The 22,861-nt window shown below is 40.4% G+C and overlaps 1 protein-coding gene across 1 annotated transcript; it reads left to right on the top strand.

Annotated features, from left to right (window-relative positions):
• The first annotated feature begins 210 nt into the window (after positions 1-210).
• Positions 211-1,524, top strand: LOC148183464 (uncharacterized). The gene has a single exon (XM_088061491.1). It carries the CDS (start codon positions 211-213, stop codon positions 1,522-1,524), a length of 1,314 nt encoding a protein of 437 aa, XP_087917617.1.
• Positions 1,525-22,861: the final 21,337 nt, after the last annotated feature.

Genomic DNA, 22,861 nt, shown 5'->3' with positions numbered 1-22,861 from the left:
GAAATGGGTAAAACCTTTTGTTCCAAAGAATCCAGCACCAGCAAGAAGAGAAGAGAAGCAAGTGGCTGTTGCTTCCAAGAGAAGACGCCGCTGAAGAGGACAAGAAGAAACCTCTCTAGCCTCTGACCTGAATACTGTAACTGTGAATATGTTTTAAAAAATGTCTGTTTCTTTTTTTTAGAAATAACCTACCTCTCACTCAAATCCATGATGAGCCTTAACCTTGCTGTCATCCTGCTCGCACTGAGCAGCCTGACAGCAGCCTGGATCGTCCAACAGCCACGCCAGAACATCTGGGTGACCCTGGCACAAACACTCCAACAGGAAAACATATGTCTATCGACTGCAGCAGCAAAAAATCCTATGTCTACCTGCCTGGTAGGAATTCCCTTGCAGCATGATGAATTCACACACAGCTTTAGTACACTGACTCCTGAAGCAGATAATAAACTACACAGCACTCATGTAGAAGCAGAGTTAAGAAACCCAGTAGAAGAGTGGCTACCCCATTTTCCTAAGGCAACCCAGGAACCCCAGGAGTTAGAGCTGCTGGGTTCCTCTCCAGCATCATACTGTGTACACTTTAGGGTCAGTCCTCCAACTCATAAAGAAACATTCCACCATATAGTACAACATCGAGAAGAATTCACAGCAAAAAGGTGGTGCCGTGTACTAAGCTACATCAAAGTGCACTCCTCAGCTCATACACATCCCAAAAGCCTCCCCAAAGGACTGTTCCTCATTTGTGGGGACCGTGCATGGGCAGGAATTCCATCCCGTCTCCTCGGAGGGCCGTGTACCATAGGGCATCTATCACTGTTAGCGCCCAATCAAACATTAATTGGCGAGCGGACCAATAAAAACAATTTGACCAAAAAAATTCAAAAGGGAAGTGCTACAAAATTAGATGAAAATTGTGACTCAGAGATTTTCCATTGGTCCCAATCAAAAAGAATTGCTGCATCCATTTTCTTTCCTTGGGTGGCTGCAGCCAAAGCCCTAGGTGAATTGGGACACCTAGAATGCTGGGTGGTAAAACAAGCAAATTTAACATCTAATGCCATAAGTGCCCTCCTAGAAGATGAGGAAATTACCAGGCAGGCGACACTTCAAAACCGTGCTGCAATAGACTTTCTCCTGTTGCTCCACGGGCACGAGTGCCAGGAGTTTGAAGGTCTCTGCTGCATGGATCTGACATCGAAAGCTCCTAACATCCATGCCACGCTCCGAGAGATGAAAAGCATGATTGGACAAGTCAAGCAAGAAGCAGATGACTGGTTCAATGGACTGTTTAAAAACTGGGGACTCTCGGGGTGGTGGGCTTCAGTAGTGAAAACTATTCTGTCACTGCTAGTCATTGTTTTGCTAACGGTGTTAGTGTTTGGAGTGCTAAGCAAAATACTGTACAGAAGCATAATTAAGCTAATCTCAGCTACCTCAGATGTCAACCATATAGAGTTGGCAGACCGGAGTAACCCTCACCAGCCTGCAAATGGGAATTGGTGGGCCACTTCAGGTCAGTAAGTCATAAAAGCTCGTTACCTTTCATTTAATTACATATATCAAAGTAGGGGCAGATGTGGTGGTGCCTATTTCTGGGAGTTACTTTGTTTCTGTGATGTGTTTTTCCCCTCCCCTCCCTGTCCCTGAAACGTTATCCCATTGGTTGGTGTTATATGTACCCCCGCCCCTCTCCTGAGGTTTGAAAAAGTCCGGGAAGAAGAAACCCGGCCTCTTGTCCCCCTGGAAGCTAGCCAGAATAAACATCCTCCAATACTCCGGAGGGAGAAGCAGCACCTTTTGGTCTTTTCTTGGTCTCGAAGGACCTCCCTGACCCGTCCATTCGACAGAGCTAGCGTGGATTACTTCAGGGGGCAAAGGGAGGATCTCTTCAATGTACCAACAAAGAAGGAGATAAAGAAAGCTCATGACAGTGTGATCTCAGAAGTTCAAAATGCAGGACCAAAAAAAATCCAAATATTTACATATTGCATTATGGAATTTTTCAGGTGTTTGTTCTATCTACTTTTCAAGTTACAAACTGTTGCAAGTGAAATTCAGCTTTAGAAAAAAGCTCATTGAGTGAAATGCCTTTTGTGTTAATAGTATCAAAATTAGTTACAAAGTTTATGGATATTAAATTTTAATTTTACTGTATTTAATTTCGTAAAATTTTAGTGTTTGTAAGATTAAGCAAAGTTAAGTTTCACTATGTTTAGGTCTGAGTAATGTTTGAAGTTTCTTTATGTCAAATTTCATTCATGTCAAGTTTAGGTGTTGTTTGATCCAAATTGTCTCAGGTTTTGTTGAAGGATACTTATCTAAACTGCAAAGTGTTGTTGTTTTCTTTTAGAAATAAGATGACTACAACTGAAATAGCTGTGATAAAACTGATAAACACGTACTTGCGGATGAAAGAAGATAGTCTATTGCATCCTTGATTTCATCAAAGATTTTATTATTCATTAAAATCTCTGCTGTTTTTGTCTTTTATAAGTAACAGAGAAGAATAGTGACTGTTATTAATACTAAGAAGTTTAAAGGGTTTTTATTTTGTTTCATTTCTTACCTTGATACATGAATGTTTTGAAAATAATAACTTCCTCAAACACTTGCCACTAATATATTCATTGTATAATGTGAATTTACAAATTTTTTATGATAAACATTATTTATAAGGTATCATTATTGTATTTACAGCCAGCTTCTCATATACTTTAACATCTCTTTGTGTGATCAACTACAGGACATGTCATTGTCATTCTCAAGATCCTTCTTTTTATTCTTTAGCTAAAAAATGCACCTCTCTGAACAAGCTGTTTAGCTAACCCTATACAAGTTTCTCTCATTCTTTAGATTTTTTTCTTGTTTGAACAGGTTTGTTATGTGTTTGATCCAGTGCAGCTTCCTGGTTTTCCAGTATTTACAAAGTTAAGCTTCATAGGGAACCAACTACTGGATGTTTTAATTAGTCTTTAATTATTAAGAACTTAATTTTTAAAATTATTTAATATATCCTTCTAGTTTAAAGCCTAGGCCCTGGCCAGGCCTTAACTTTACCTGGATAGGATATTTACCAACAGACCCAAGTGTCTTTTGCATCAAAACAATATTCAAGTGTAGTGGTTTAGATTCACCAATTTGAGTTTCCTGGCCAATGCACCAAATAATGTGGTGGGTTTTTGTCACTAAAGGACATGAAATGATTCACACAAACACCTTTCAGTGTTAGAACAGGAAAGAACCAACCTTTATTCTCTGACTCCAGTATTTATAGATTCTCAACAATGACCAGGGATTGGATAATTATCACCTTCCCAATCACACTGGTCATGCAAAACATCCATCAAAAGACATTTCTTAGAAGGAATGTGATAAACAACTTATGTTTATAGAATTTTCATGGGAAAGTAACTAAAACTATGAAAACATTATCAGAAGGCTTTAGTTTTCAGGGCGACAGGTTTTAGAGCTGGCTAAAAACACCAGGGGACTTACTCATTCCTTGCTGTAAGATATGGATTAGGAGAAGGGCAAAATAGGCTTAAAATTTAAAAGGAATAAAGAAACTTTATTAACAGGACTAATAATAAGATATAAGAATAAGAAACCAGAATAAAACCTCCAGAAACCTTTTCTCCACACCCAAACTCTCCTTTCCCAACTGACAGCGTAGAGACAAAAGCTGGGATGTTAAAGCAGTGCCAACTATACAATAGTCTTTCATCAGTCCTTGTAGGGAGAGGAGTTTTGTCATTCCATGGAGACTTCTCCACAAGAAAAACTGTTTTCTCATGTCTTTTCATTTCCATGAATAGCAGCCACCTGGGCACAAATTCTGCCATTGCAACATTCCTCCCATTTTCACACCCTTCCTAGAGGTGTGTCCATGGGCCATGAACTCATGGGGTATTATTTTAAGGACGAGTTGTTCAAAGGCAAAGGTTCTCCTCATCTGGCTCTGTGATCATGTCTGGAAACAGAGGTTTTTGTCTTCTCTCCCTGGGGCAAAAGGTCTTTATCGCTCTTACCTCTCTCTCTCTTCAAACTTCTCATGGGATCATAGCTACTCCAACATCTGCTTGGCTTCATCAATGGATGCCTCTGCTCAGATCTACAGTTTGAATACTTCATCTCCCCATACTTTTCTCATTAATTAAAGGAGATATTTCAGTGTATCATTGTCCATCTCCACAGCTCTACCAAAAGAATACTTAATCCCCATTCAGCATCTCCTTATCCCTCCTTCATCTGAGACTTGGCTCCTTCTTTTACTGACCTTGATGTTTTAATGTTGTCTTTCTATGTGTCATCACTGTCCTTTTCTCTCCCTGGAGAGAGGATCAAGGTCTGCAGGTCTCATCTGTGTATTGAAATGGTTAAATCTCTTGCCCAGTGGCCACAGCAGTCACGGTGGTGGATTTCAGGCGATGTTGGTCTCTCTCCATCCAGCAGCTGCTGGGGGGGGGGGGGGGGGAGAGACCTGGAGCCATCGGGCCCCAGAGGGGACTTAGTGTTGGCAAGATGTCAGCAGCTGTGGCCCAGCCTAGCCTGGGGCCAGGATTCCCCAACCTCCATCCACCACCAGAGAGCTGCTGGGGTTCAGCTCGGCCCCCCCCCCCCCCAAAACAAGGAAAATTAAAAGTCCATTTTGCCTAGTAACCTAGGTCAAAGGGTATGTTTGTTTCCACAGAAACTTCCATTAAAGTAGATTTCATCTAAGAGTGTGAAGCCATATCAAGTAAAGAAACACGTAGACAACTCCAAGAACAGAGAAGCAAGCATGCAGAAAAACCACAGCTGATGACAAACATATTTTGTCCCACATGCAGAAGCTGTGAACCTTAGGCTTTATGTCAATGCAAACAGTGTGAGAATTGTGGGTATTGTAGAGCCTTGTTGGCGAGAGCATGGTATAGATTGTGCTGCAATTAAGAATTTCATACAAAGTGTAAGGACATGGAAATTTGAGAATAAAAAAAAATCCAAATTTGCGGAGTTGAATGCAAAAGAAATAACTTATTGCCTTACATTTAGCTTATCCCAGAACAAAACTGGGAAAGGACAAAAAAGGAGTGTGCAAAAAGGTTTGCCTAGAAATTGAAAACAATAAAGGGTGCCTTAAATCAAAAAGAAAACCAAAGAGAAACATGAAGTTAAATCAGATATCATACTCGTGCCTTATTGTTTCATTGTTTGCCTTAAGTAACGGAATCCTGCCGGCAAGTCAACCAAAAAATCAAAGTTTAGGTGACCTTAGCCAATGCATCAGGCTTTGATACCATTTGTTTGCCTTACACAAGTCCAAAAAAGCCATTCTCAACCTGCTTGGTCTGGTCGGTTTTCCAGTAAACAATTGGCCAATACAAAAAAATGTCTCTCCAGATCTTTCATGATTCATTATGAATCCCACAGAGAGATGAGGTATCTAGACCAAATTTCTCCCTGAGGCACCCTATGAACCTCAAGAATTGAAAATTTTTGGCTCAGTGAAAATAAAATTATGCATAATATTTGACTTTCCTAGGTCAAAACAAAGACAAAATCACAGATGTCACTCCAAATCACGCCTTGTCTACTTCAGTGTATCCAGCAGTAGGTTAACAAAGCTGTCAAAACAGTGTTCATAGTTCAAACAAGGAAGGGGAAATGTTAGAACCCTGGGCACAGAGAATTTCATGCTTTCTGTGCTGACAGGCACAGACCCACAAAAGAACACTGTGTTTGACCTGAAGCCATGGAAAAGGCTTCCAAAATTGATAGATAGAACTAAAACTGTGAGTGTGTATTTCAAACAAAAGTGTGTTATATCACTTAGTGGAAAATTTAGACTTTAAGGTTTCAGAATATATTAATATGTATGCAACAAGATAGAAGTTTTAGAGCATTAGTTTGCCTTGTTCTTTCTCCTTCTTCATGGATTTTAGGTAATATTGTGTAACTGAATAGAAAAATCTGCAGTGTGGGAAACAAGTGTTTGGTTATTAGGTTATAAGTAAAAATAAATTAGTTGACATGTTATAATTGGGTAGTTGACACTTAAAAGGCTTTGAAAAGAGATACCTAGGGGTCCATTTCTTAGACTGTTAGATTAGTGTGCAGACAAACACTATCTCTAAGAATGTATAATGGAAAACCACTCAGACTATTCATTGAGTCCTCATAGAGGTATAGCAAACGTCATTTATTTCTATCTTTAGCACACTTTTATAGGGTCCTACAGGGTTTGCGTGGCTTAACAAGCTACTATTGGTTGATACATATTGTTTAATATTCTTTTCCTTATACACAATGCCATTGTTTTTCTTTATTCTCGCTGTTCCAGGAGAGTTTCAAGGACACTGCCCTTAGAATTGTTGCCTAGATTGAAAGCTGGGTTGTGCAGACAGGCTTTGACTAAAATATCATGCTTTTGCTCTGTTAAAATGTTTTCCTACAATTCCTCTTTTTTCTTTTTGCACAACCCAGGCTTTGGACGTGATTGGTTTCAGACCTTTACAGATCCAGGATAACATACAGCTTACAATTACTATGTCTATTAATACTATAACAATAATTGTTCTCTCTTCTAGTACAAGAGATTTTAACTACTTAGTAATGGTTTAACTGGTTAACCAACTTCCAATGCGGTCATCAACTTCTTTCAGGGTGTGTAACCTGTGTTGCAGCTGTTTTAGTTGTTCATGGGTGGAGACTGAGTGGTTAGAAAGATTCATACAACACATTCTTTCAAATCTTAAAACAGAGAATAACTGAAGAAAATTAGTAGAGACACAACATTATGATGATAACATAAAATGTCTGTTGGCAAACTGTCTGTGTAGCTTTCAGATACAACTGTGTCCTGGCAGCTCCACTTCTGATCTTGTTTGGAGTACTAAGGCTGTATGGTGACTTCTTTGTTTACTATGTTATAAACGCACTCAAGAGAGTGATATGGTAAAAATTTTATTAATTACAGCAAGCAAGCAATAAGCAAAAAAAATCAGCGCTGGGCGGCAGGGGAGTCTCTACTCCTTCGGCTGCCGCACGTCTGATTTCCGTGTCTTCCCTTTTAAGTGGTCCGACTTCCGGGTTACGTGTCCTTTCTCGGGTGTCTCTGCGCATGTGCCTCCGGTCACTGGTGGTCACTTTTTGCCTTCTGGTGGTCGTAGGATGAAGATCAGGAGTCTTCCTCTTTTGACCTTTCCTCACTGTTCTCCTTTTAAGGCTTATCTGAGTGGCTTAACTTTCTGGAATTCAAGAGAGCTTGCAAGGCTGTTCTCATAATTATACAGACGTCAGCAGCAGCCTTCAACCTCATCCCTATTACACAAAGCATAGTTTTGCAAAGCATCGTATCTTACATGTTTAGGCGAACAAAAGGGTCTCTATTTATTACAATTCCCCCCTTTTTCTATTGCTCACTTTTGTTCGTTAAATCTTTGTAGTTCTCTTTTACTTAACTCTAAATAATCTTTTGTCTCTTCCCCATTTAAGGCTTCATATTTAGCTCGTATTAGCATAAGGTGAGCTGCTTCTAACCTGCCTCTCACAATGCTAATGATTTTGTTAAAAATACAAGGTCTAAACATAAGTCCTAAGATTAATAAAATTAGCGGTCCTGCTATAGTAGATATTAGAGTTGTTAACCAGGGAGAATAGTTAAACCAAGATTCGTACCAGCTTTGTTGCATTTCTTGCTCTCTTTTTCTCTTTTCCAGTCCTTCTCGTAATTTAGCCATGGTTTCTCTTACTACCCCACTTTTATTTACATATACACAACATTCTTCTCTAAGTGCTGCACATAGGCTTCCTTGCTGTAAAAATAATAGATTTAATCCCCTTCTGTTTTGTAAGGCTACTTCAGCCAACGAGTCTAGGGAGTCTGTGAGGTCTTTTATAGATTTATCAATTCTTCTTAAATCTTTATTTACTGAAATTCTAAGCTCTCTGAATCCCTGATGCTGATTCATTAAGGATGCTACACCTGTTCCTAATCTAGCCCCTCCTATACCTAGCAATACGGCTACTGTTAGTGTCGTGAGGGGTTCTCGTTTCACCAACTTTGAATTTTGGTATTGTGTATACATATATTCTTCAGAATGATAAATAATCCGGGGAACTATTATAACCTGTATGCAAAATTCGTAGGTTTCATTAAAGGCTGTTATAAAAACACATGGGGTTATTCCTAAAATGTTACAAACCCATTTAGTATTAGGTGCTGGAATTAGCCACTGAGCTGGCTTACTAGGGTCATTAATCTGTAGTTTTGTTTGACATAAGTGAATTTTATCTGGGGGCACATTTCCCACACATTTTCCTTTTCCAGTAACTCGAGATAATGTTATTCCTGGGGTGTCTTCTCTTCCTGATTTCCATGAGCAGGCGGCAGGATTAGTGCCGTTTGCTCTTTTTGGTTCTGCTATGGAGCCTATGGCCTCATAAAAGGGTGGGTTAATGTTATAGCATAACCAACATTCTCTAGTTAAATTTGGGTGTGTGTCATTTAACACTTTAAAGGTAGCTTGCAAAATTTTCCAAAGAGCCTTGTTTCCATATTCTTGGGATGTCCCTATCGTGATTGTTATTTGGGTGCTATTTTCTAGTTTTTCTGAATGGTTATTTTGATTCCTTACGTTGGGGTCTACTGCTCTCCACACCACTGGATTCGGTCCAACAAATCCCGAATCATGGGAAACTACTTCTTTCTTTATAAGAATGTGCACTCCCCTATCCCTTCCAGGTTCCCACACCCTGAGACCCCAGGTTCGTCCTAATAACCACCCAGGGTCTTGGGATTGTGTTATATTGATGTAGTGAAATTTGCAAGTCCCAACATATGTTACTGCCCCTGAGGGACCTATCCAGGGCTTTATGCATCCGTGTGGACCCCTATCAACCTTTAGATACTTATCTGGGTTCTGTACCTTCCACCCCATGGAAATTGTCTCACAGCCTCAATATTTACAATAAAATTCGCCAGGGTAATTACAATATCCTCTGCCTGGATTAGAAGCTGGGCACATATATAGTACCTTATACCCAGGCGGTTTATAACTAGTACCCTTCCACTCAATGAGAGAGTCTAGTGTAACTTGAAAGCTAGGGGCTTCAGAGGTGATCTGTGATTGGATAACGACCTGGTCTTCCCATCGGATTAAGGACTAATTGAAGGGTTCGTGAGTCTTACTTGTACTAATATTAAATGTGCTAATTAAGATTATAACTGTTACTGACTTCTTTAATAAGCATTGGCTTCCCCTACTATAATAGAGGCTTTTCTTTTGTGAGGTGTCAATTTGGATTCCCCAGAAATTACTTCGCTGGGTTGTCTCATTCCCGCTCTTGTGGCATTTCCAGAACCATGATCCTTTGGTCCCATGTATATTGGAATGCTTCCCTCCACGGTTTTTTTACTCCTCTGCCTCCCTCGTCGACCCGGTTGCCTCGGGACACGGGGTGTACCATCTTCTCGACAGCAAGAGTACTCTTCAGGAGGGGAATTATTTCCTCTTTTATTAATTCTTTATATGTATTTTTCCCAACTTTTATGCTTTATTAAAGGGGTATAACACCCTAATTTCTGGAGCCACCGTCTGCACAACCCAGCTACTATATTTGCTACAAAAGGCGTAGGTTCGTTTGGATGATAACAATAATACAAGGGATTGACTCCTTTTGAGTAGATGGCCCACCACTTCTCTGATCCCTTTTCAAATTCTCCTACTTGTATTCTAGTTACTAGAGCCCAATCAGTGAGATCCCTCTGGGCAGTGTAGCAAGAGCTACACACGCCTCTTGGTGGGTAGCCTCTATGACAGTGGGTCCACCAGAGTTCTTTACATATTATACATTTAAAACAGACAAAAGGGTAACAATTTTGGCATAACGTACAGCCTATTTTAACACCTCTATTATATATTTCCTCACCACTAGATGGAGGTATCTTATATTCTATATAAAAGCCTCTATGTAATTTATTATTCATAAGTTTCTAAGCCAATTAATAGTTCTGGGATGTTATTTTGTTCGGGATATCTTAAGTCTCAAGTCCCCAGCCGGGCTCCCCACTTCTCAGTTATTAGATTTTGGTGGTCTCACAGGTCCTTTTATTCGACTCGCATGTGTCCAGCCTTTTTCCGCTGTTCGAACTGCAGAGTCAGTTGTTAGTAAGACTTGATACGGCCCCTCCCACTTCGGTGTTAGGGGATTTTCTTTCCAACTTCTTATCAGCACCCACTCTCCGGGTTGTACCTGGTGTAATATAAAATCCAATGGTGGTCTTTGAGCTAGCATCCCTTTTTCCCACAATGCCTTTTTAAACTTCATTATTTTTATCAAATACTCATTGATGTATTGATCACTCACATTTGGATGTGTTTGAACTTCTTCTATATTATAGGGCATACCGTATAACATCTCAAAAGGGGAAATTCCCAAATCTGCCCTTGGCTGGGTTCGAATATTCAGAAGGGCTAGTGGAACACACTTAATCCATGATAGTTTTGTTTTCATTACTAGCTTAGTAAGTTGCTTCTTTATTTCTCCATTCATCCTTTCTACTCTCCCTGAACTTTGAGGGTGCCAAGGGGTGTGTTGTTCCCACTTTATTCCTAATGCTTCTGCCACTTCCTGAGTTATTTTTGATGTAAAGTGGGGACCTTTATCAGAGTCTATTGTCTCTGGTACTCTATATCTGGGAATTATCTCTTCTAATAACACCTTTACAACTGTTCGTGAAGTTTCCCTAGATGTTGGGAAGGCTTCTACGAAATGGGTGAGGTGGTCTACTAGGACTAGGAGATATTTAAACCTTCCTACCTTCGGTAGTTCTGTAAAGTCAATCTGAATATTTGCAAAGGGTCTTTTTGCCAGGGGTCTTCCTCCATACGGTAATTTTCTGAGATTTTTCCTATTTGTTTGTAAACATGGGAGGCAACTTCTAGTAATTTGCTTAGCTAAATCTCGAATACCTGTACTCATATACCTTGCAGCAAAATAGTCTGTTAACCCCTGTGCTCCCCAATGTGTCTTTTGATGTATTTTTTCTAATATCCTTTGAGCTATGGCTTTTGGTAGTACTTCCTGGCCATCTGGGAGAAACCATCTCCCCTCTGGGTTTTCTATTGCTCCCATTTCTGGGAGTTTTAACCTCTCTTCTTTAGTAAATCTACTTCTTAAGTCACTATCTTTATGTTTCAAAATTTCTTCATACCCCCCTGTTTCTTTTAGGACCATTATTCGTAATGCTGCTCGTTTCGCTTCGTGATCGGCGGCATTATTTCCTCTACTCCTCAAATCCATTCCCTTCTGGTGTCCTTTCAAATGAACTACTGCCAACCTTTTGGGCCTTCTCAGGGCTTTTAATACTGCAATTATAAGTTTTTGATGGACTAAATCTTTCCCTTGAGAGTTTATTAAACCTCTTTCCTCCCACAATTTACCGAACGTATGCACTACTCCATAACTATATTTGGAATCTGTATATATTGTCCTCTCCTTTCCTTCTAGTAGTTTCAATGCTCTTAATACTGCATATAATTCACAGGCTTGGGCTGACCAAGATTTGTCTAATGGACCTGATTCTAGGACTTGCAAATCAGGTCCTCGTACAATGGCATAGCCTGTTTTCCTCCTTCCTTCTATTACTCTGGAGGACCCATCCACAAACAACTTTTCTCCGCTTTCTAATTCCTCTTCTTCCAAGTCAGGTCTAATTTTGGTTTGTTCCTCAATTGTAGTTATACAGTCATGTGTCAAAGGTTCGCCTTCGGGTCCTCCATACAAAAATGTGGCCGGGTTTTGTAAAGTAGTGGTCTCTAATATTAAATTTGGAGCCTCAACTAAAATTCCTTCATATTTTAGGAGTCTAGCATCTGAAATCCACTTATCCGCCTTTTGTTGTAACACGCCTCGAATGTTATGGGGGGACATTACCTTCAAATTGCTATTAAAGGTAATTTTTCTAGCTTCCTCTACTAATAAGGCACATCCTGCTACTACTTGCAGACAAGTTGGCCAGCCTTTACACACGGGGTCTAAGATCTTTGATAAATATCCTATCGGCTTCTTTTTTCCTGCCCACTCCTGAGTCAGGACTCCAAAAGCAACTCCATTTTCCACATTTACAAACAAATAAAAGGGTCTTCTCAAATCTGGGAGACTCAAGACAGGAGCATGAATTAGACTTTCTTGTAATTCCCGGAGTTTTTCTATATCTTCTAAACTCCATTTCATTAATCCCTCTTGTGTCAACTTATGATATAAAAATCTAACTTTGCTACTATAATTTTCAATCCACTGTCTACAGTACCCTGTTAACCCCAAAATTTGACGTATCTGTCTTTTATTTTTAGGGATCGGTAGTGACAAAATTCCTTGTACCCTTTCAGGGTCTATCTTTTTCTCCCCTTTTCTAAGATAATGGCCTAAATATTTTACTTCTTCTTCTACAAATTGGAGTTTTGTCTTAGATACTTTCAATCCCTTTAAACCCAGGAAGTTTAACAACTTAATACTTTCTCTCCTTACGTCTTCTTCTTCCCCAGCTAAAAGCAAGTCATTTACATATTGTATCAAGGTCACTCCTGGGTCTGTTTGATAATCCTGTAAAATTTGCTCCAACGCTTGCCCAAACAGATTTGGGGACTCCGTGAATCCCTGGGGCAATACTGTCCATCTCAATTGTTGTCTCCTCCCCGTGTCTGGATCTTCCCATTCGAATGCGAAATAATCTCGGCTAGCTTCATCAAGAGGGCAGGCCCAAAATGCATCTTTTAAATCTATAACACTGTACCACAAACTGTCAGGTCCTAGTTTGCTTAGTAACGTATACGGATTTGCAACTACGGGGAATCGTGCCACTGTGCGTTTATTAATCTCTCTTAAATCTTGTACCAAACGATAAGTCCCATTTGGCTTTTTTACTGGCAGTATGGGTGTGTTAAAAGGTGACATACATGGTTCTAATAGTCTCTTACTTAACAATCTGTCAATTTCTGGTTTCAACCCTCTTCGTCCCTCAAGTGACAAGGGATATTGTTTTATTCTGACTGGGATTTCTGGGTTTTTAATAGTGACCGAGAATGGGGTTATCTTCAACCGTCCCACACTTTCAGGTGTATACCACACTTCTGGGTTTATTTTGTCTTCATCTTCTACTCTTAAGGAGCATATCTTTATCTTCAGTTCTTTATCAACTATATCTAAATGTATACCCAATTCAATAATTAAATCCCGTCCCAACAAATTATAATCTGCTTCTGGTACTAACAAAAAATTCCCCAACCCAATTTTTGACTCTGATTCTATCATCACATTTTTAATAACCCCCACTTCAAAGGGTTCCCCCTTTGCCCCTACTACCATAGTAGTTTCTTTGGATATACTACATCCTTTAGGTAAAAACTGAATTGTTGATCTCTCAGCTCCAGTATCTACCAAGAATGTGATTTCTTGGTGCTGGGGACCCACTTTTAACTTTATCAAGGGCTCTTTCTGATGTTCTCGGGTCCCCATGATAAAGAGCCCCTGACCCCCCTAATCTTCTTTAAACATCTTTTCATCCTGGATTCTTACCCTACATTCTTTCTTAAAGTGTCCTTTCTTTCCACAGTAAAAACAAACTTTAGTGTTCTGTCTTTCCTTTGAATCTCTGATGGGTCTCTGTTGTTTCTCTTTCCAGGTTTGATCTCTACTTTCTTTCACAGCAGCCATCATCATCTTAATTTGCCGCTTCTGAGCCTCCTCTTCTCTCCTAACATGCACTTTTTGTGCCTCCCGCAAAAGCTCATCCAAACCTCTGTCTTGCCACCCATCCAATTTTTCTATCTTCCTTCGAATATCCTCCCAGGCTTTTGCCACAAATTGTGCTTTAAGCAATGCCTGCCCCAATTGGGTGTCTGGATCCATTCCTGAATATAGTTGAAAATTCTTTCTTAGCCTTTCTAACCATTCTGTAGGAGTTTCATCTTTCTTCTGTCTCTCATTAAAAGCTTTATTGATATTATGACCCCTCGGGACTGCTTCCCTAATTCCTTGAATTATAATAGTTCTCAAATCCTGCATATGTATTCTGTGCGCTGGATTTTGATGATCTCAATGGGGATTTTGGAGGGGCCATTTTACATCTGCCAGTGGTCCCTGGGCATGCTGAGCATCCCAAATGCGCATTCCTTCCCTTCTAATCATGTTTTTCTCTTCTGCCGTAAATAAAATATTTAAAATAGATTGTAATTCCTCCCATGTATACATATTGGGTCCTAAGAATTGATCCACTCTTTCTGCAACCCCCAATGGGTCTTCCAGCAAATGCCCCATTTCCTTTTTGAACTCTCTGACATCCCCCGAACTGAGAGGGACAGATATAAACCCTATTCCAGCTTGGGGACCACCCATTGGCATTTCCCTTAGTGGGAATAGATTCTCTTGTTTCTTTCTAGATCTACTCCTGGTAACAGGTCCCATATCTGGCACGTCTAAATCCTCCTCCTCGGGGTTCGGAGCGGGGGGGACCCGTGGAGGAGGTGGTGGTACAAAGGGAGGGGGAATTATCAAAGTATCTTCTTTCCGAGGTTTCTTTTTCTTTCCCTTCCCCTCCTCCGAATTCTCTGTCAGCTTAAATATAAAAACCTCGGGATTTACTACCCAGATCTCTGCATAAGCACTTTCCTCTGAACTAAAGGGGATCTTTGTGTTTACCCAGTAATTTAACTTTTGTCTAACCCAATCTTCGGTTGATCCAAATATAGGCCAAAATACCTTCTTTGAAATTTCCTTTCCTCCCCATACTTCTACACAATAATGAATCATTTTTGCCTTATCTTTATTTTCTGTTCCCGGGAAATACTGCCAATTTTCTAACATATAACCCAACGGACTATCTCTAGGTACCGGTGGGAGTTTAATAGATACAGGGGGCTTGCTTTTCCCCTGCCCCATTCTTCCGGAGTGCCTTCCAAATCACACAGTCTCTTTCGCTTCCCCTTGTTCGTGGCCCACGCCCTCGCGGGCTAATGGGAGACGCACTAATTAAGGGTCCGCTCTCACTTGGGGAATCTGGCTGCCAGTTCCCCTCTCACACACACACCACGTCACCACACTCCGGGATCCCGACCCCGACCGAACGGTTCCCCGTTATACTCACGCGTCCCACGTCCCGCGTCTTCGTCCGGACTCTGTGCACAGATTTTAAGGGGTCGACCGGTCTCCCTTTTGCTTATTGCTTTAATTTTAGGTTCGTCGGTGCAATCGAGGCAGAAACCGGCCCCCCCCGGGCCGCTAAATAATAGCGGGGCGCCCCCCCGGTAGTGCCGAGAATCTGTCCTACAGATTGCATCCGAGTCACGGCACCAAATTGTTATAAACGCACTCAAGAGAGTGATATGGTAAAAATTTTATTAATTACAGCAAGCAAGCAATAAGCAAAAAAATCAGCGCTGGGCGGCAGGGGAGTCTCTACTCCTTCGGCTGCCGCACGTCTGATTTCCGTGTCTTCCCTTTTAAGTGGTCCGGCTTCCGGGTTACGTGTCCTTTCTCGGGTGTCTCTGCGCATGTGCCTCCGGTCACTGGTGGTCGCTTTTTGCCTTCTGGTGGTCGTAGGATGAAGATCAGGAGTCTTCCTCTTTTGACCTTTCCTCACTGTTCTCCTTTTAAGGCTTATCTGAGTGGCTTGACTTTCTGGAATTCAAGAGAGCTTGCAAGGCTGTTCTCATAATTATACAGACGTCAGCAGCAGCCTTCAACCTCATCCCTATTACACAAAGCATAGTTTTGCAAAGCATCGTATCTTACATGTTTAGGCGAACAAAAGGGTCTCTATTTATTACATACTAGATCTCATGTTTTCAGAGGCAGTCTGGTCAGATGAACAGGTGACCTTTTTGAACCTGTCAACAAAACACAGGCACTTCTCTTAAAGTTAATGAATCATTTTGGCTTACTGTGGTACACTTAATTGTGAATTCAGATTATATGATCTTTCTAAATTTTTGATGTAAATATTTCATTATTCAAAATGAATTTTGGTCTAAATTTCTAATGCACATACTACATTAATCAAATGCTTTAAGGGTATCAATTCCTTTTGTTTTTAAAAGTGAGATGTACTTTTATCATGCATATTAATATCAACACAAAACTATACACATAATGAACAAAGAACCTACAGCAGTCAGAAATCAGTCAGATAACAAACATTATTAATGACATATGTAATATAGAATTACTATTAACTACTAAAACACTTCACCAGCATCTCATAGTCTGCAAACAAACAACAAAATCAGTGAAAGATTGGATAACCATCTCTGGAAATGATTCTCCAAGCCCACTTCAAAATTGATCCAGCTGTCGTATTAATAGGGTCAAATTGCCAAGTCAAAAGTGACTCAAATGCTGATTTGGTGTAAAAAACATCTGGATCTGTTGGCAAACATTCTGTCCAGGTAAAGTCAAGGCTTGGCCAGGGCCTAGGCAGTCAAGGCTTGGCAAGGGCCTAGGCTTTAAACTGGAAAGATGTCTCTTAAGTCATTTTCAAAACAAGGTTCTTAATCATAGGAGCCATGAGATGCTTAAATCACAGCAAACTGTTGAAATGCATCTGTATAAAACAAATGATCAGAAGTCCTAGGTAACAGACCAATTAAACCATTCAGCAGTTGGTTTAATCTGAAGCCTCTCTTGTGGCAGCTGACTTTCAGCAATGATACATTTTCTTGGAATTCTGGAAGCACGGAAAAATACCAAAGCTACACTGGATTAGGCAAAAGCAAGCCTTCTTAAACAAGGGAAAGAGTAAAATAAACAATAAAAACTCTGTATCGGAACAGCTATACAGCTTGCTTACCAAGATGCATCTGTAGTTATGAAACAAAAATATTTCAAATTACATGTGTCTAAAAGGTAGTTACACAAAGATGTGTTAAAATATATGAGAAGCCGGCTAGAAATACAACAATGACACTCTATAGATAATGCTCATCATAAAAGATGATAAATTCACATTATACAATGAATATATCAGCAGTAAGTGTCTGTGAAAATTAAGATATTTTCAGAGCATTCATGTCTTAATGACCAAAAATGAAATAAGGTAAAAAAGTTCTAAATTTCCTAGTAAATAACAGTCACTATTCTTTTGCGTTACCTATAGAAAACAAAAACTGCAGAGATTGCAACAAATAAATTAAACCTTCAGTGAAATGAAGGATGCATCAGACTGTATCTTCTTCTATTCACATGCAGGTGTTTATCAGTGTTCCATCACAGCTGTTTCAGTTGTAGTCTTCATTTCTCTAGGAAAATAACTATACTTTGCAGTTTAGACAAATGTCTTTTAACAAAATGTGAGACAATTTAAATTAAGCAATATTTAAACCTGGTAGAAATTAATTATGACAAAAGGAAATAACAAAACTTAACCTCAAAAGAATACCAAAGTTATAAAACTTAACCTAAAAACACTCAAACTTAAACATAGTGAAACTTAACTTTGCTTAATTCTATTAACACTTAATCTATATCAAATGAAAACATAACTCAATCTTACTCTATTATTACAAAAAAGGCAACTGAAGCTTGGTATATAACTTTGAACATAATATAACAGCAATATGAATTTACGATAGAGATTATAAAGATGTGACAAATACATTATGATTTTACATAATTTAGCCTTGAGTATAACTCATGGTAAGTACAGATGTGACTGAAAATACTTATTCGTAGTAAGAATTGCTTGGTATATGCTTAAGTTTGTTAGGATTTTTAAAGTGCAGTTTTACTAGAGAGAAACCACAACACCACAGGATTTGGCAAATTGCCATTCAGTTTTTGTAGCACTTTTCAGAAACATCAAGTCTAACTTTTAATTAAAATACGAAGTCCAAATCAGTATATATGCTGTTAGACGTGTTTTTTTATAGCAAAAAGACTCACACTGAAATCACCTTATTAAAATTGTGGAAAAAACAAGCAAATGGTAATATATGGTTAACTTGTCTTGTACAGTGAAGTTACCCTAGCTAATTATTTTTTAAACCATGAATATCTTCTGTAGATAAGATTAATTGGAAGGTTGTTTTATTAGTAGCTGTAAATCATTCAATATTTTAATATTAGGTTTTAAAACTAATTATTGCAAGGTAACTTTTTACTTCTGTTAATATTTACTCTAAACATTTCTAAAGAGGGTTTTTTTTTAAATTTTCTAAAAAATTGCAATAATTTCTCCAGTAAAACTCTCTGAAACTGCAAGAACTCATAATTACTTAAAAACACAAAATTAACTCTAAAAGGGTATATAAAGACAATCTAAGAAAACAATGAATCATGACTTTTTAACAAACTGGGTACTATCCTCGGGCTTCTTCTTGGAGAGGGAGCGGGAGGGTGAACTGCCCCGCTCTGCTGCTGTTATCTCAAGAAGGTTTGAGTGAAGTCTTCACCATCCCCCACATACACTCGCAGAGGGAAAAAATGGAGAGAAAAAAAAGCCACAAAGTTAACTTTAACAAATGCACTTCTTTCTCTCTATTTTTCTCTCCTTGTTTGCAGAGGGAAAAGGACACGATTTTGCAAATACAGGCGATGTTACACGAAAAGCCTCTCAGGGCCAGGTGGTAGCAACGGTGACCATTGCAGTTTATCAACTTTTAATTACAGTGATGAATTTTGCACTAGATGCCATATAGTTAGCAATTTTTTGACTATTTTGTCTCTCTTTGAAGCTGTCTGAGCCACCTGTTTCTGCTCACCTGTTTCTGTAATTGCTGATTTTTGTCCAGTGTGACCTTGGAGTTTCTTCTTCACTGCCTCTGCCATGGGGGTGCCTTTGTTCTCTATTCACGCTCCAGTGCTCCTCCCATGCTCCCCCTGGGTCGGGTGGAAACCGATCTAAATCTGGCTTCTCTTCAAAAGTAGAGTTAATATTGTGTGCCTGTATGTCCACAATCAATTTAAAAACATTGAACATCTTATTTTCTTCTTCCTGTCTCTCCCCCCCTCTCTTCAAGGGCGTCATTGCCAAGAATGTTCACCCAGCAGTGGGAGGTAAAGACGGCTGCTGCTGCGATGCAGGTAGATTTACGGGGCTCACAGCCTGAGTAGGTTCTGCTTTCATGTCTTTTGAGGTATTAATTACAATCCGCCAAGTCAGACTGAGAGACAGTTTCCTTGCTTTTCCCTGTAATCGTTTTCTCCCAAAACTGGTCTTCTATTTCTCTCCATTCTTCCACTGCAAAAAGCAGTGGAGGCATTTTCAAGTTTCCATTTTCTCTAGCCCATACAACGAGCTTTTCAAAGTCCTTATCCTTGACTGCCTTCCCCTCATTTAGCGATAATGCTTTGAAGCATTTTATGCTGTCGCAAATTCATCCATGCTAGCAGCCCTGGACAGGGGGAGGTTCACGACGCCTCCTCCCTGAGAGCTGAAGCGCACCTGCCTTTGGTCTTCTGTCTCAGGCTCCTCCATCCCAAACTTTCCCCAGCTTAGGTCCACTTCCAAGTCCAACCGCCAAGCAAACCCGCCACCCAGCTCAGATCTGCTTCCACGTCTAACTGCTGTGCGACTCCGCTTCGCCGGCCCCGGGTCGCTTCCAAGTCCAACCGCTGTGCTAACCTGCCGAGCTGGTATCCTTTGCTAGCAAAGGGTCCCTGTTCAGAGTGCCAGGTAATGGAAAACTGCTCAGACTATTCACTGAGTCCTCATAGAGGTATAGCGAATGTAATGAATAGAGACCCTTTTGTTCGCCTAAACATGTAAGATACGATGCTTTGCAAAACTATGCTTTGTGTAATAGAGATGAGGTTGAAGGCTGCTGCTGACGTCTGTATAATTATGAGAACAGCCTTGCAAGCTCTCTTGAATTCCAGAAAGTTAAGCCACTCAGATAAGCCTTAAAAGGAGAACAGTGAGGAAAGGTCAAAAGAGGAAGACTCCTGATCTTCATCCTGCGACCACCAGAAGGCAAAAAGCGACCACCAGTGACCGGAGGCACATGCGCAGAAACACCCGAGAAAGGACACGTAACCCGGAAGCCGGACCACTTAAAAGGGAAGACACGGAAATCGGACGTGCGGCAGCCGAAGGAGTAGAGACTCTCCTGCCGCCCAGCGCTGATTTTTTGCTTATTGCTTGCTTGCTGTAATTAATAAAATTTTTACCATATCACTCTCTTGAGTGCGTTCATAACAATTTGGTGCCCGTGACTCGGATGCAATCTGTAGGACAGATTCTCGGCACTACCGGGGGGGCGCCCCGCTATTATTTAGCGGCCCGGGGGGGGGCCGGTTTCTGCTTCGGTTGCACCGACGAACCTAAAATTAAAGCAATAAGCAAAAGGGAGACCGGTCGACCCCTTAAAATCTGTGCACAGAGTCCGGACGAAGACGCGGGACGTGGGACGCGTGAGTATAACGGGGAACCGTTCGGTCGGGGTCGGGATCCCGGAGTGTGGTGACGTGGTGTATGTGTGAGAGGGGAACTGGCAGCCAGATTCCCCAAGTGAGAGCGGACCCTTCATTAGTGCGTCTCCCATTAGCCCGCGAGGGCGTGGGCCACGAACAAGGGGAAGCGAGAGAGACTGTGTGATTTGGAAGGCACTCCGGAAGAATGGGGCAGGGGAAAAGCAAGCCCCCTGTATCTATTAAACTCCCACCAGTACCTAGAGATAGTCCGTTAGGTTATATGTTAGAAAATTGGCAGTATTTCCCGGGAACAGAAAATAAAGATAAGGCGAAAATGATTCATTATTGTGTAGAAGTATGGGGAGGAAAGGAAATTTCATAGAAGGTATTTTGGCCTATATTTAGATCAACCGAAGATTGGGTTAGACAAAAGTTAAATTCCTGAGTAAACAAAAAGATCCCCTTTAGTTCAGAGGAAAGTGCTTATGCAGAGATCTGGGTAGTAAATCCCGAGGTTTTTATATTTAAGCTGACAGAGAATTTGGAGGAGGGGAAGGGAAAGAAAAAGAAACCTCGGAAAGAAAATGCTTTGATAATTCCCCCTCCATTTGTACCACCACCTCCTCCACGGGTCCCTCCCCCTCCGAACCCCGAGGAGGAAGATTTAGACGTGCCAGATGTGGGACTGTGGAAAAAAAAAGGACACTTTAAGAAAGAATGTAGGGTAAGAATCCAGGATAAAAAGATGTTTAAAGAAGATTAGGGGGGTCAGGGGCTCTTTATTATGGGGACCCGAGAACATCAGAAAGAGCCCTTGATAAAGTTAAAAGTGGGTCCCCAGCACCAAGAAATAACATTCTTGGTAGATACTAGAGCTGAGAGATCAACAATTCAGTTTTTACCTAAAGGATATAGTATATCTAAAGAAACTACTATGGCAGTAGGGGCAAAGGGGGAACCCTTTGAAGTGAGGGTTACTAAAAATGTGATGATAGAATCAGAGTCAAAAATTGAGTTGAGGAATTTTTTTGTTAATACCAGAAGCATTAAGAATAAAGTAGGAACAACACACCCCTTAGCACCCTCAAAGTTCAGGGAAAGTGGAAAGGTGGAAAAGATGAATGGAGAAATAAAGAAGCAACATACTAAGCTAGTAATGGAAACAAAACTATCATGGGTTAAGTGTATTCCACTAGCCCTTCTGAATATTTGAACCCAGCCAAGGGCAGATTTGGGAATTTCCCCTTTTGAGATGTTATACGGTATGCCCTATAATATAGAAGAAGTTCAAACACATCCAAATGTGAGTGATCAATATATCAATGAGTATTTGATAAAAATAATGAAGTTTAAAAAGGCATTGTGGGAAAAAGGGATGCTAGCTCAAAGACCACCATTGGATTTTATATTACACCAGGTACAACCCGGAGAGTGGGTGCTGATAAGAAGTTGGAAAGAAAATCCCCTAACACCGAAGTGGGAGGGGCCGTATCAAGTCTTACTAACAACTGACTCTGCAGTTCGAACAGCGGAAAAAGGCTGGACACATGCGAGTCGAATAAAAGGACCTGTGAGACCACCAAAATCTAATAACTGAGAAGTGGGGAGCCCGGCTGGGGACTTGAGACTTAAGATATCCTGAACAAAATAACATCCCAAAACTATTAATTTGCTTAGAAACTTATGAATAATAAATTACATAGAGGCTTTTATATAGAATATAAGATACCTCCATCTAGTGGTGAGGAAATATATAATAGAGGTGTTAAAATAGGCTGTACGTTATGCCAAAATTGTTACCCTTTTGTCTGTTTTAAATGTATAATATGTAAAGAACTCTGGTGGACTCACTGTCATAGAGGCTACCCACCAAGAGGCGTGTGTAGCTCTTGCTACACTGCCCAGAGGGATCTCACTGATTAGGCTCTAGTAACTAGAATACAAGTAGGAGAATTTGAAAAGGGATCAGAGAAGTGGTGGGCCATCTAATCAAAAGGAGTCAATCCCTTGTATTATTGTTATCATCCAAACGAACCTACGCCTTTTGTAGCAAATATAGTAGCTGGGTTGTGCAGACGGTGGCTCCAGAAATTAGGGTGTTATACCCCTTTAATAAAGCATAAAAGTTGGGAAAAATACATACAAAGAATTAATAAAAGAGGAAATAATTCCCCTCCTGAAGAGTACTCTTGCTGTCGAGAAGATGGTACACCCCGTGTCCCGAGGCAACCGGGTCGACGAGGGAGGCAGAGGAGTAAAAAACCGTGGAGGGAAGCATTCCAATATACATGGGACCAAAGGATCATGGTTCTGGAAATGCCACAAGAGTGGGAATGAGACAACCCAGCGAAGTAATTTCTGGGGAATCCAAATTGACACCTCACAAAAGAAAAGCCTCTATTATAGTAGGGGAAGCCAATGCTTATTAAAGAAGTCAGTAACAGTTATAATCTTAATTAGCACATTTAAT

This window comes from Pseudopodoces humilis, chromosome 12 (assembly GCF_049639895.1).
Source record: "Pseudopodoces humilis isolate 2021_Gansu_Grassland_sample_001 chromosome 12, ASM4963989v1, whole genome shotgun sequence".
NCBI classification, from domain to species: Eukaryota; Metazoa; Chordata; class Aves; order Passeriformes; family Paridae; genus Pseudopodoces; species Pseudopodoces humilis.
Note: the sequence above shows the minus strand (reverse complement) of the source record. Positions and strands in the feature narration are given on the sequence as shown.

Coding starts and splice junctions, on each gene's coding strand:
- LOC148183464 (XM_088061491.1), top strand. CDS start 211: ATGAGCCTTAACCTTGCTGTCATCCTGCTCGCACTGAGCAGCCTGACA.